General features: G+C 38.0%; 1 protein-coding gene across 2 annotated transcripts in view; it reads right to left on the reverse strand.

The window, feature by feature from the left end:
• ICE1 (interactor of little elongation complex ELL subunit 1) overlaps nucleotides 1-14,793 on the reverse strand; it is a 58,456-nt gene that overhangs the window by 31,923 nt on the left and 11,740 nt on the right. Inside the window, exons 2-10 of one of the 2 annotated variants that reach the window (XM_025451191.3) lie at nucleotides 13,704-13,762; nucleotides 13,012-13,046; nucleotides 10,394-10,412; nucleotides 9,544-9,655; nucleotides 7,989-8,065; nucleotides 6,836-6,873; nucleotides 4,581-4,663; nucleotides 4,344-4,383; nucleotides 4,206-4,262 (exon numbers count right to left, since the gene is read on the reverse strand). In XM_025451191.3, the coding sequence (XP_025306976.3) occupies nucleotides 4,206-4,262; nucleotides 4,344-4,383; nucleotides 4,581-4,663; nucleotides 6,836-6,873; nucleotides 7,989-8,065; nucleotides 9,544-9,655; nucleotides 10,394-10,412; nucleotides 13,012-13,046; nucleotides 13,704-13,762 (520 nt within the window). Of the gene's footprint in view, nucleotides 1-4,205; nucleotides 4,263-4,343; nucleotides 4,384-4,580; nucleotides 4,664-6,835; nucleotides 6,874-7,988; nucleotides 8,066-9,543; nucleotides 9,656-10,393; nucleotides 10,516-13,011; nucleotides 13,047-13,703; nucleotides 13,763-14,793 lie in introns of those variants that run through there. The other variant, XM_025451192.3, reaches the window with a different exon arrangement.

A 14,793-nucleotide genomic window follows, 5' to 3' on the forward strand; every position in this document is an offset into this window, starting at 1 on the left:
TCTAAGACAAAATAACAATAAAGACTTTAGTTTTATTCACCACAGCCCTTACAGAACTCATGTGTAAGTCCTTCAGATCTTATATGGTGTTAGATCTTTATTAAAATTTCTTCTGTGTTACTTTAATGTTCAGGATTCCAACAACTACCCCAAGCCAGTCTGAGCATGTTTTCCTTGAAAATGGTCCATTTCACAAACATGATCAGATCTGAACATGTGAATTCGGAAATTCTCGCACTGCGGCTTTTCCCTAAGCTTCCTCAGTCATGGTGCTTCTGTGCTTCTGTTCCTTCTTTCTTGATCAGACTTACTGAAAGGCTGTCGGTCGCAACAGCCCTGCAAAGATCCCGCTGTTTGTTTTAATGGGCCAAGATCAACTGCTTTGTCTATTTCATTAACTTAGATTTTCTTCTTCATCAACCCATTCTTTCCACTCTTCCCCAGTTTCTGTTGCATTTTCCTACTTTCCTGGCATTCCATTTCTATAGTTCTCCCTTTCTAAAATAATCACATAAGACCATTCATGCTTATGAATTCCATACTCTCAGAATCTCAGAGATTTCAATACTGCCCTACGGTATATTATTTCAGTTTTTATGTTCTCTGCTATCCAAGAGGAGTTGGTTTGTGTTAATGCATGATCACTTACCAGACGGGTTTGGAAAATTGTGAAGTTTTGGGGAAAGGGGAGAAGACAATCTTATTAATATCTTATTAAATATCAGAATATTAATAATGTATTAGGCTGGAGTTTCTGTTGTCTAGTAGAGAGGCAGCTTTCATATATGTCTGAAAGTATTTTAGAGAATTCTAGGTTTATGATTTCAAAGAGTTAGATGTAAATCATCAATCCTGAAATCACAAATCTAATTCTACCTATTTTATCTGCTTTTATAAATCGCGGCCTTTAAGAAACATACTAAAGTCTCTCATGGAAACAATAGGACTATTCTAGAATTTCTAGGCATTTTACCTGACAGTTTCATGCTTTATGTCTATGATAGTAGCATCTTTATAGTGAATCGTACCTTTAATCAACCTGAATATTTCCTTTTTAATTCATGTAAATTCACTTCTAGGCTTGCATTACTTTTTGCCTAGTTACCGCTTTCAAGTTAGCATTTGCTCAAAATTTCTCTATCCATCTCTCTACAATCTTTCCACTTCATTTAATTTTAAAAATGCTTCCTACTAACATGCCAGAAATGAAGATTGTACACAAAAACTATGTTCAACACCTGAAAGGCCTTTCTAATATAAATATTATGTGTGTGCCCTGCTCTGAGAAGTGTCCTTTACACATTTCTTGCTGATCTTCTCTTCTTAGGACTCTGTCCTAAGGGTGATCCTGATGGGTGATCACCGTGACATCTACGATTTTGTTTTTCATACTTGAGAACCCCACTGGGTCAATTTCATAGCAGGAGCTGATGCTCTAAGGACACTAACTCTATTCTTAGCACTTTCTTCCGTCCCATTCATGATTTAATACCATTTCCTCAGGGTTTTTCTCCTTGAGCTGGTGCCTTTCTTTCTCATGGCTGCTGCTTCTCAGTTTTCAACAAAAAGTTGAAGCAGGACACCTTTGAGAGCCATGTATACTTCTTTACCCTACATTCCTCTGACAATAAATGAAGGTTCTCATTTCATGGACCTATAGGACCCTGCCTATAGGGATGCAGAGTGAGGCAGTTTTGAGGATTTACACAGAGAATGTAGCATCTCATTTTCTTCAAACAGGAGTGGCTATCTTTCAAAGCAGCCGTAACTACCCAATTTTCTGATTTTCTTATATCCACGCTCATTCAGTGCCTCCTATGTTGTAAATGATACTTCACAGGACTAAATTTTGGGCCACAACATGTGGACAAATGCCATAAGCTGTTTCTGAAGGCTACACATTCTTCACTCCGAATCCGATACCTGGCAAACCACAAATGTCCTGCTCCATCTCCCACTCCCTATGCCTTTGATTTGAAAAAAATGTAGGCCTTCTACAATCAAACTTGCTTTCTGAGGCCTGCTATTTTCTCTGTAATTGTAGGTTTCATCACCAACTGATTCCAACTGCTTTACATGTTCTTCCACTGACAGTAAACTTTTTAACTCTAAAGGAGAATATTTCTTTTATTTACTGTCATCTCTCATGGAATTTAGAAGGAAAGGCAAGTGTGTCATTCAGGTGGCCTTTTGAAAAAGTGCAGTAAACCCAGCACACTTTCTAACTTGTTAATTTCTTTCAGAAGTACACATGAGCTTTGAACATGGGGTCAAGGGCACTGATGCCCTGCACCACTGAAAATCTAAATGCAACTGCGACTCCCTTAAAACCTAGTTACTAACAGCCCAGTGTGAACCAGAAGCTCTCCTGATAGGCAATAATATCTTATATACTATATGCATCATATATTATATTCTTACAACGAAGTAAGCTAGAAGAAAGGAAATGTTGTTAAAAAACGATAAGGAAAATACATTCACAGTACTGCACACTGTATTTATAAAAACAAACAAAAAAAAACCCATATAGAAGTGGATTTGCGCGCAGTTCAAACCAGTGCTGCTAAAGGGTCACCTGTATCATGAGAGAAAAGTGTTAAAGATATATCTAGGCATTAGGAATTAAATCCCCCAAGGACCACAGGTGAATAATTAACAAGTTCCCAGGGGATCCCTAGGTGGCTCAGCGGTTTAGCGCCTGCCTTTGGCACAGGGCTTGATCCTGGAGTCCCGGGATCGAGTCCCACATCGGGCTCTTGGCATGGAGCCTGCTTTTCCCTCTGCCTGTGTCTCTGCCTCTCTCTCTCATAAATAAATAAATAAATAAATAAATAAATAAATAAATAAATAAATAAATAAATAAATAATAAATAAATCAATCTATCTATCTATCTATCTATCTATCTATCTATCTATCTATCTATCATCTATCTTAAAAAAAAAAATAAGTTCCCAAAGACTTCACACCCTTATCTGGAAGAAGTTAAATGTATGGGAGACACTATCCACCCACGCTAAGGGTAGATAAAACAGAATGCCAGGATAGAGAGCAACCATGGGGACGTGGTGGGAGGGTTCAGTTTTAAATAGTATGGTTTGAGAACAGTCAAATCCTAAAACAAATCCATCAGTCCAAAAGAGAAGATGATGAAAGCAGCAGCTGACTATGGCTGGGAGAGCCAGGCTGGGTGAGCCCTCCACTCCTCTGGGCAGCTACCTACAACTCAGAGCCTGGCTCTACACACGGGCGACTGAGAAGAGTGCTGAAGCACATGTAACTATGTGGTAGCCACAGTCCCAGGCAAGGGAAAGGTGGTAACTATTAAAGCCTTGAACCCAGGGAATAGTGATCTTGTGCTCAATTAAAAACCAAAGTAAAGGATGAAGAGACAAGGTAAAGGAAGCTTCTGAAAAGACACTATATTCTTGTGGGAAGGACGCAAGTGGTTTTAGTAGTCTCCATTTAGAGGAGAAATAATACATCAGTGACATGAAAATATCATTATTTACTTATTTATCATTTTAATTCCATCTCTACCAGGAAAGTGTGAGATATAAGTAGAGCAGAAATCCATAATATTCTTTTTAAGAATGAAGAACAAAACACAGAGAAGTAAACGGTCAAGGATCACACAACTAATAAAGAGAAATATTACAGGAAAAACTTCAATTTCTCGGCATCCGGTGTTATATCTCCTTACCTATGATAACACTCTGCTGATAAAATGAATACTGAAATGTCTGTGATTACCCTTGCTCCAAGACTACTGTCTTATTATCCCTTATAACGCTTAGCCGTCCCTAAATTCTTCTGTCCAAAAATACACTATAGGGTCTTGACTCCAGCTTTCCTGCCTGACCTTAATAATTTTTATATATTTCACACCTAAGAAATTTTACAGATTAATTTGGCAAATTGTAATCTAATAAAAAACTATACTTATTTATCTTAAAGTATGGAAATTATACCACAGGCTAGTCTTCCTTTCCCAAACAATACTGCTTTTCAATGCTTTCATTCACTGGATTATCTGATCAGAGAACACATACAATAGATCTGACAAAGACATAAAATGGGATAGGACTTCTCCAACACAAACATCTGCTAAACCCTAGAACTTCTGCAATTACAGGTAAGAGCGACAACTTCCCAAGCCCCTGAAAGCAATGCACAGAAATTAAAAAAGAATCTGTGATATACTCACTTTTATCTATGCTTCCGTAGGAATCACTTGAAATTTGTGTTCCAATATGTCTCAACTCTAAAACATGGGAAAAACAGTTAATAAAGAATATTACATGTCAAAACAGAATTTTTAAGTAACCAGTAAGTGAATACTCACCCTTTTCATTTTTCTGTTTAGAAAATTCGTCGAGTCGTTCCTGTGGAAACAAAGTGCTGATGGTATTTGTAAGGGGCAGGGAGGACAGATGCCCCATACACAGTAAGGGGGGGCAGCCCAGCGGTGGCGCAGACCACTGTCACCAGGTGGCCCCGTTCCTGACTCCTGCCTGAGGAGGATGCCAAAAGCCCCAAGGGGGCCAGGAGCGTCACCTGGGTGGACACTATTATCTATTACCTGGGTCTTCTTAAATTCCTTTTCAAGTATTTTCTTTTCATTCCTCAGCTGCTTGAAGTCCTGTGTTTGCTTGACAGCAGCCTCTTTAAAGAGCACAGTGAAGAAAGACAACAATTTACCAACTTTAGTTACCATGAATGAAATACTCCATAAATCATCTAAGGAGAGTTTTCTCATTTCATAAAACTTTGAAACAAATCTTGTAAAAAGTTACTGTTCCTTCAATACTTCCTCAGTCAGGGACAAATGCAGGAACACTTTGTTTAAACTGTTATCTATAAAACCACAGACTTGGCAGAGGATCCAAGATGCCTTTGCAATCCCTGCGTAGGGCAGCCTACGCCCTCTGGTCAGGCCAGAACCCAACACGCATGAACTTTCGAAAAGGAGGGGCACAGCTCCCCCTTGCTCTTCAGCAATAAGCAGTGTTCACGTTTCAGAGATTTCAGAACTCGGAATATAGTGAATACCATCCTCTGTACTGGGGAGGAGGGACAATCTTCTCCATGTTGATAATACTGTTACCTCTTCCTGGAATTCCCTTCCACAAGCTAATGATTCTAGCTGCTAATACCTTGGTTCTAAATCTACTTTAAAGGTACTGTCATTGGGATGCCTGGGTGGCTTAGTGATTTAGTGCCTGCCTTTGGCCCAGGGCATGATCCTGGGGTCCGGTCCCAGGATCAAGTCCCACATCAGGCTCCCTGCGTGGAGCCTGCTCCTCCCTCTGCCTATGTCTCTGCCTCTCTCTCTCTCTCTCTGTGTCTCTCATGAATAAATAAATAAAATCTTTAAAAAAAAAAAATAAGGTGTTGTCATAGCTCTTCCCGGATTTTCAGTAAATTCTTCAGTCTGGTTTTTGGTTCTGAAGCACAAAGTCCGAATATATTATTAAGAATCTAACCAGCACTGACTTTACCCAAGTATGTTCACACACAACTGCCATGAAAACTAAAATCCCATAAAACACCATAGTAACGATCCTTTCCTGACTCCTCTCATGAGCTTGAGTATTTCTTTACCTGGTTGTTATGGCACATCACTCACTAGGGAAAAAAATGTTTGCCACATGGGAAATAAAGGCCACACTTCTCTTCAGAGGAAATCTGTTCTAAAAGCTACATATAGGCCGAAGTGCACAGGCATCTCAGATCTCTCTAAAACATTTCCTTAGATAGACACTTCTCCACACACCAGCAAGAGAAAGCCATACTTAAAAATTCAAGAACAGATTCAGGTCATATTTACTGCCATATTGTCAGTGTTTGTGCAAAAACCAACTCAGAGGAAAAAGTGAAAATATTTACAGAGTTTAAATCTAAAAACCTGGGCTCAATCTAGGTAAAGTCATGGGTGAAAGTATTTTCATCAAATTCTCTTTTATATGCCCGATCCAACTAAATTTGAATTCTTATTTTACACTCTAAATGAAAAGTGAACCGTGGTCTGCAGCAGAGCACCATCAGCATGGTGAGAAAGCCAAGAGCAGGCTCAGTAAGATGTGGCAGGGAAGAGGCCCACTGCAGCCCCCGCGGGAATGAAAGGATGGATGTGCAGCACAGACGGCACCAGCAAAGCCCCATGGTCTCTCCCCAGTCTTGGTTATTTCCATGCCCCAATACCCAATGAAAAGGGGGAAAAAAAAAAAAACCCAAGAAATGACCATGAGATCCATTCCCAGGAGGGCTATCAGCTGTCACATGAGGACATACCTGATCTTGTTGTGGTCTCACTGTTCTCTGCTTATTCAGTGCAGACCAGAGGCCCATATTCAAACAGTGGGGTGGGGAGGGTCAGGGACACAGGGGTCATCCTCAATGCAGGCAATTTCTCACCACCTTTCCATGGATGTGTCATCACTATCTAAAAATATCAAGTTTTCTGGTACTAAAAATGGTAACTTTTCTTACTATTAACCACTATTCTAGGAAAAAATGAGAATGCCCCATAATATCCAATTTTCAAAATTAAATCCTTTTACTGACTGCTACTTCTTAAGGTAAAAATATGGACTACAATTATTTTGAGTGTGCAACATTTCAACCACTTGCCACATGCCCTTCCCATATTCCTATCCAGGAACTGAGCCGAGTACTCAAACTCCTCCCTAAAGATGACCTTAGCAAGGTCATTCAGGGTGCACCCTCGAAAATACAATGACTCAGCTACCAATAAGCCCTATGACACTGTAGTTACCAATGATCTATGTGAAGACCAATGACTTCCATTAGCTCGACAACAATAGTGCCAATTACCTTCCAACTTTTTCACCTTGGCTTCTAATTTCTTCTTCCTAATAAGACAATTTATAAATTAAAAAAGTTAAAATATATATATATATAAACACACACATATATGTAACAATCTGTGATACATCTTAATTAGTAAAATTTATATAAAATTTATATAACAAAAACTTATATAACAAATTTATATATACACCATTCAGTATGTAGTATTTCTAGAAAGAAATCTGTATTTTTCTGGCATGTCATATCTGGGAGTCTCCCTGAGCCACAGAAGCCTCATCTCTAGGCCAAGCTGAGTATCCAGGGGGTCTCCCAGAACCAGTCCACCATCTGTGTCAGCAATGTTACTTTTGGGAGCATGGCATGGTGGTACTGCTCACAATTCCATTTTATGGAATGGAATGGAGGCAGAGGCCGGAAAGCTGCACCAGTTTCCAGATAGATTTCTGGGTCAGAGAAGGTAAGTAACTGAGAAAAAGCCTCTGAGGTACCACTACATCATGCCTACATTAGGTTACTGTGTGTGTAGCTCACAAGCTCTATGAATCATAGGACTATAATCTCCTGGATGTTTTCAAACGGCTCTTTTTATTAATGGTGACGAAGACATTCATTCCACAGGAGACCTGTTAAAGTCCTAGTACAGAGGAAGGAGCTGACAATCATGTTTGAAAACACACAGAGACAAGTGTGTGCATGCACATGTACAAACACTTTTATGGAATTCTTTCTTCGTGCAGCAATTTAGCATATCGAGACTTATCCATTTTCTTTATAATCCCTCGGGGGAGGTATAATTTCCATTTTACAGACCTAGAGATTAAATATTGAGTGACTAACTAGTTTAAGATCATAGTTAGGGCAGCCCGGGTGGCTCAGTGGTTTAACGCCGCCTTCAGTCCAGGGTGTGATCCTGGAGACCCAGGATCGAGTCCCATGTTGGACTCCCTGCATGGAGCCTGCTTCTCCCTCTGCCTGTGTCTCTGCCTCTCTCTCTCCACGTCTCTCATGAATAAATAAATAAAATCTTTAAAAAAAAAAGATCATAGTTAGTTATAGCCCACAACCTAAAGACAGAGAGGAGAGAGACAGCACTGATTTAAGGACCAGCCATTTTCAGAAATGAAAATCGTATGTCCACAATCATTTTAGAACTTACTGAGCATCAGTTTTCAAGCATTCTTCTTTTACACGTGCATATTCCTGGTGAGTATCTTGGTACAACTTCAGAGAACTCTAAGAAAAAGATATCTATTGTCAATTTGAAAATCACTGACCATCAGTAAGAACTTACTTTGACCTTGATAAGTGAAATTACTACCACTTAACCCTAAGAAATCAACCAAATGAATACACATATTCGGCAGGAAACCAAAGAATCTTCTTTGAACGTTTGAACAGAGATAACCAGATCCCTAACAGATGTAATATGATTAATCTCATCAAACGAAGCTATGCAAATTAAAACATATTAATTTTAGGGCAACTCCAAATCTTTCTAAGAATAAACAGCCAGTATTTTTGCCCCAATCAGTTAAAATTCAACAAAATCTAAAAAAATTTTAGAGCTCAATAAATATAAGCTATCATTACTACTACAAAAAAATATAAAGCAGATCATCGTACGTAATAACTGGGAAAATGTGCTACCACCACTCAGCATACACATCCTGACGGCCACCATGGAATGGGAAAGAAGCTGTTGCTGAGTGCTGTATCCTATTACAATGTGTGCAAGATCGTATAGCTTGGAGATGGATTTTATGGCCCCCTTTCACAGATGAGGGGGTCTGAGGATCCACAAGCTGACTTATCTTTCTGAAGTCACAGAATGAGCATTTCTCTTTGGGTTCTGACTCTAGTGCTCACACTTCCTCTCAGATACAGCTGCCAAGATTGTTATATATTAGAGGCAGACAAAATTCGATGTTGCGGTTGTTTCTGTTTAACCTTCTTCGAGTAGTTCAATATATAATGGAGACTTCCAACAGAAGTAGGAACACACAAAAAAATAAATAAATAAAAAGAGGTAGGAACACCAATCACTGCTGAAGTATATAAGACCCGCAATGGGTGCGTGGCATTCCTACAAGAGCACAAGTCCACGACGGACAGGCTACGCCGCATTGTGAAAAGAGTTCAGAGAACATGCTGAGAAGCAGGCACTGTTCCAGCCTGGACAGGACACGTGGCAGGCAAGCCAACTTTTACTGGCCTCTGATGTACGTTATCTGTAAAAGCCATGAATTCTCTCCTAAGAACCCTGAAGACTTAAACCAAAGTTTTACTGAAAAACAAGTTTATAGCATTTTTAAAAACTGTTTTACTGCAACCTGATTTTGAAACAGAAAACATGATCTATCTTTAAGTTTAAATTTTTGCAGGTTATTTTACACTGAAAGCAAGACCAATAAGAAAAGGCAAACAACACAGGACACACAGAGTGCTAAAGATTCACAGCTAGAAGGTTCCTCTGCAGAACCTCAAAGAACGCAGAGGCAGCCCACACAGCATCACAGAGCTAGTCATTACTGTGAGGATCAAGCCATTAACCAACTAGTTCAGTGTCTCTAAATAGAGGAATATACTTAACAATTTTTGAGTATCCCTTGTTTCCTCTGTAAGACAGAAAATACTCCCTCATGCCAATGACAGTGAATAGCAGATCTTAATTTATGGAAGATAAACCTTTGTAGGAAAATTCCTATAGGTACCTTCTTCTCTTCTAGCTCTGCTTTTAAAGATCCCAATTCTTCCTGACATTTCTGCAGAGGAGAAATTTTTTGAAGCATCTGTTCCACTTGGTGATGCAGAGTACTATTCTCTCTAAAAATGGACAACACATTAGCATTATTATACAAAAGTATCTATAAATATATTGACTATTTTTCTATTTTCTCTAACTTGGAAAAAAAGGAATAAAAGAATTTCTCTTTAAATGCATTCTATTTATACCAACATGATCTTCATACGGCTCTTTATTCTTTGACATTATAGTCTACTCTAATAAAACTATATGATAAACTACTTGAGAAGTAAGTAGATTCTCAATCTGATAGACAATATATGAAAGGACAATATGCCAAACAATTAGGTTTTTCCAACGTTGAACTCATCCCCATTTATTCAAATTAAATGACAGGCAATTTTGTGATCAGTTTATCACAATGTTTTGCCCTCTTCTAGGGGATGAATGTATTCAGAATATGAAACACTGCTAAATTTTCACTCCACTTTAAACTGTTTAAAATACACAAGATAACCACATTATTAAACAGTCCAATTCACATAGACAACAATCATTTGATTAACAGTAAGCTTCATTTCAATGGCAACATCATCAGTAAAAGTAGTGAAAATACCAGGCTGTAATTTAAGACCTTGGTAAGAAATTCATTTGGATAATTTAATAGTAAGGAAAATGTAAATCTTCTCTTATTATGACCATCAAAGTAACATTCTACATAATGAGTCAATCCTAAGTGGCACTATGATTGAGTCTGTTTCAAAACCTAGCCTGATAAATATCTACCCCCAAAACAATTATGAAGACAGATAGCTTACCTTCTGGCAAACTGCAGCTGTAAAACTTGTTAAAGAAAACTCTCAGTTTTGTCTGATACTTGTCTGAAGATTAAACTCACTTTAAAATTACCTGTAATAATCTCTGTTCAACGTATATACATGCAAGATCACAATTCCTAGAAAACAATATTCCAAGGTCCATTTATAACATAGTGATAAAACTATCACTAAGTTACTCAATTTACCATAACATGTACCGAACGTCAAAATATCTACTTGTCTAAATTAAAATAGGTATTCAATTACCTCGATGATTAATACTGAATTCTAAGAATAAACACAAAGCAAAATCCAACAAATGAATACTACCTTGGATCCTATAAATAACAAAATCCCCAAACAACCTATCCTGAATTTCTCAAATAGTCCAGAGCATAATTCCAGCAAACAAGAGTTAGGTACCTATGAGAACCATATACCACTATGCTCAATGAATAACGGGAAAAGAAATATAGGGAGAACATTAAACCTAGACGACCTCTAGCTTTTACAGTTTACACAATATAACTTCATTTCTCAATTCATCATGCCAATGAAATGTTCTAGGACAGCAAAACAATGATCTCTTTAAGTGTCACCTCCTAGAAGTTTCTATGCTTATACCATGAGGTGGCAAATGTCTATAGCAACATGCCTCCATCCTCCCGTCAGAATACAGACTTCTCTCCACATTAAGGACTATATTCACCCTAAGTTATCAGTCTTTGCAAAAAAGATTGGTTCAAAAATACCTGATGAAATAAAATTACCTGTCCTTCCAAAAAAGGAAATAACAGAACAGTCAGAATTACACAAAAAGGTACCAAATCAAGGGGCCTGCCTGGCTCCATCAATTAAGCATCTGACTCTTGATTCGGCTCAGGTCATGTCAGGGTCTGGGATAGAGCCTTAGGTGGGGCTCCATGCTTAGTGGGGAGTCAGCCTGAGATTCTTCCTCTCCCTCTGCCCCTGCTTATGTGCGCTCACTCTCTCTCTCTCTCTAAAGTAATAAAATCTTGGGATGCCTGGGTGGCTCAGTGGTTAAGCGTCTGCCTTCCACCTAGAGTGTGATTCTGGAGAACCAGAATAGAGTCCCTACATCGGGCTCTCTGCTTCTCCCTCTGCCTATGTCTCTGCCTCTCTCTGTGTGTCTCTCATGAATAAATAAAATCTCAAATAAATAAAATAATAAAATCTTAAAAAAATAAAAACAAAAAAAAAATCCACTTACATAACAAAGCCTTTTAAGCCTGCACCATTAGCACCCTGGGTTGTAAGAGCAAACCATTGTACACCTAAGGTACAAAAAATACGTACTGGGGGCAAATATCATATGTTTTGTTGTTGTTGTTTTTTAAAAGAATATTTACTTGTAGGTGAGGCTGAAGAAGATTACTATGTCACAGAATGGGTATTCCAGAAGAATCCCAAGGTTTACCAATTTTTAATAAACTATTCTAATAATTTTATAAATTTTTAAGAAGTAAATCACTTACCCCACTAGATTACATGTGTAATTACCTCAAAAAGTTTATCCCAAAAAGGAAAAGTATATTCTCCTAATACTGGAATTTACTGCCTATTTCCTATCTAGATAATTAAAGGTACTTAATTAACAACTATTTCTGTACAGTTTTCATAATCAAAGATATCACTCTTGTGATAATATACATTTATGGTTAAACAGAGTTTCAACAGATGAAGTACGAGGGGGGATTTTCACAGATGTACATTTTTTTAAATGTGGAAATTCAGTACTAAAAACAAATCTAGGCCTTATGCCTTGATTTTATTACTCTAATCACGCAACTTAGACATAACGGTTCCAACACAGACAAATCATCAGTGATCATGGGTAAGCTGAGGGAATGCCAGAAATACTACCAAAGCAGGCCTCGTGTTCCTGCCATAGTTGGAGAACAGCCTCTGTCCCAAGACCAAAGCTGAAGCTGCACTTCAGTGAATCCCTAAAAGTACACCTGAACTAATTTTCATGGGGGATTTCATTCATGGGCAGTGTTTTCACCAGGAAATGCAGAAAAGTCAATCACACACACAGTTTTCACACTACCAATAAAATATCTCAGCAAAGGCCAACTACACTACAGGTGCTCTGAATGGTTATTGGACAAATGCTGACCAAACTTGTCTTATAAATACAAAATCACTCTATGATTAAGGAGATATATATCCATTCTCTACAAATCATAAAGCTAATTAACAAGTCACTTTTCCTATGTTCTGAATATTCCCTACATTGCAGATCTTACAGAAATTCCGAAAAATTCTCATAGTATCATGTTCAGCTTCATTTTATTCCTAAACCTGCAGAACATATGTCACATCCTCAGTACAGATGAAAAAGACCTACCCCTTACAACATCAGGAGGCCCTAAAAAACCAAAACCAGTGATAAAAACAGAATATTCTAGAACAGAAACCAGCATTCTTCATCATTAAACACATACTCACAGGAAAAGACTCGCCCGCTGCACTGCTCAGGAGGGTTCCTTCCTCAGAGTCTGGAAACACTCCCTTCCTAACAATAACTGAACATTCCTACAGCTCTTTAAGAAGCTAAAGACAAGTACCTTTACAAACTCATAGTAAAAGGATATCATCACATTTCTTCTGATATTCTGTTAATAAATTACTGCAACAAAGAAAAGAATGACATTACTTTCTTGATCTAGAAAATACTGTTAAAATCACATTTCAAAATACGCTAGGCACCTGTCTTCCAAGGTTTCCTGCAACAAATTATGTTTAATTAATTAAATATGTATACACACATGTATGTATCACCTTCAATTCTTTAAAAGCACTGCAATGATGTATGAACTTTAGAAACACAAAAGAAGAGCTCGTACAATGGCTATGAAATACTGTGAAGGAATCTGAGGCCCAGTCCCAAAGCTCAGAAGGCTTTAAAGATAGAAAACAGCTTTAAAAAAATGTTTGCTCTACCAGAGTCACCACCCATCCCCTGGGCTTGCCGGAAGAGGCTCAACCACAACCCACAGTTCAGGGTCCCAGGTGAGGACCCGTTCTACACCAGAGTCACCACCCACCCCTTGGGCTTGCCGTAACAGGCTCCACCGTGACCCACAGCCCAGGGTCCCCAGTGAGGACCCGCTCTACCAGAGTCACTTCCTACTCCTCAGGCTTGCCATAAGGGGCTCCACTGTGACCCACAGCCCAAGGCCCCGGGGAGGATGGAAACTCTCTGGGCCCAGGGACCCAGCACCACCTGCTCTGGCTTGTCTATCAGGTTCATGAAGTTCAACAAAACACATGAAAACATACTCACTCTGTATTAATAATTTTCTGCTTCAAGGTAATTAGTGCTTCAACATACTCGTTTAAATTCTGAAAGAAAAAAAAAGCTATAGTCAGCTACTTGTTTTTGTAATATGAATGACATTTTCTGTAATATGTGACTTACTATAAAACATGAACATATTTACTCTCATGTAAACACAGAAATACATAAAGATATTATTTATGTTACATAGAAACACTGACCTACTCTGTGTGATCTTGAACCCATGCTCTAACTCTGAATCTTTCTTTAGGTAGATGACCCTCTCTCTGACAGCAAGGGGGGTGTACAGACATTCTGACGAGTGCTCTTATTAATCAGTGAAAATCTGATACATATTCACTATTTTAGTTCACTAATTACTAGTAATCTTCAGTCTATGACTCACTCAAAATTGTCTCTGAAAGGATTTAAGACAATCAGAAAGTCACATAAATTATAAAAAGAGCAAAAAATAAAAATAACATGGGAAGAACAAATGGGAATACTAAAATAAGGATGAAATTCAATGAAAAATCTATTTTATATAGATCTTTATAAAGATCTATATATTTTAGAGACCTAAATATATAGATCTATAAGATACATAATATACATATATATACAAAATATATTTGTAGTTGGTCTTTATAAAGATCTATATGTTTTAGGGACCAACTACAAATCTGGCTTTAAATTACTGCTATCAATCCAACAGGCAAAACATCATTAATTACACTGCTCAAGATGTTCCTAAGACTTAAAAACAGGTATTTTTTAAGTGATTTTTTTACCCTAACATCTCCATATTTCATTAGTAAATACTTCAAAAGAACTTATTTTTCACATTGATTATTCCCAAACACCTTTTTCTAGATAATCCAAATGACAGAATTTTAGAAGTATTTCCCTATATAGTAGTCTGTGCATCTTCTTTGCAGTCATACATGTAACATGTTAAAATAAAAAAGGGTACACACTGAAATACATAAACAAAAAGTCTTAATTTGGGATGCCTGGGTGGCTCAGTTGTTTGAGTGCCCAACTCTTGGTTTCGACTGGTGTTTCTCATCTCAGGGTCATGGGACTGAGCCTGAGT

The sequence above is a fragment of the Canis lupus genome, chromosome 34 (genome assembly GCF_003254725.2).
Source record: "Canis lupus dingo isolate Sandy chromosome 34, ASM325472v2, whole genome shotgun sequence".
Classification (NCBI taxonomy): Eukaryota; Metazoa; Chordata; class Mammalia; order Carnivora; family Canidae; genus Canis; species Canis lupus.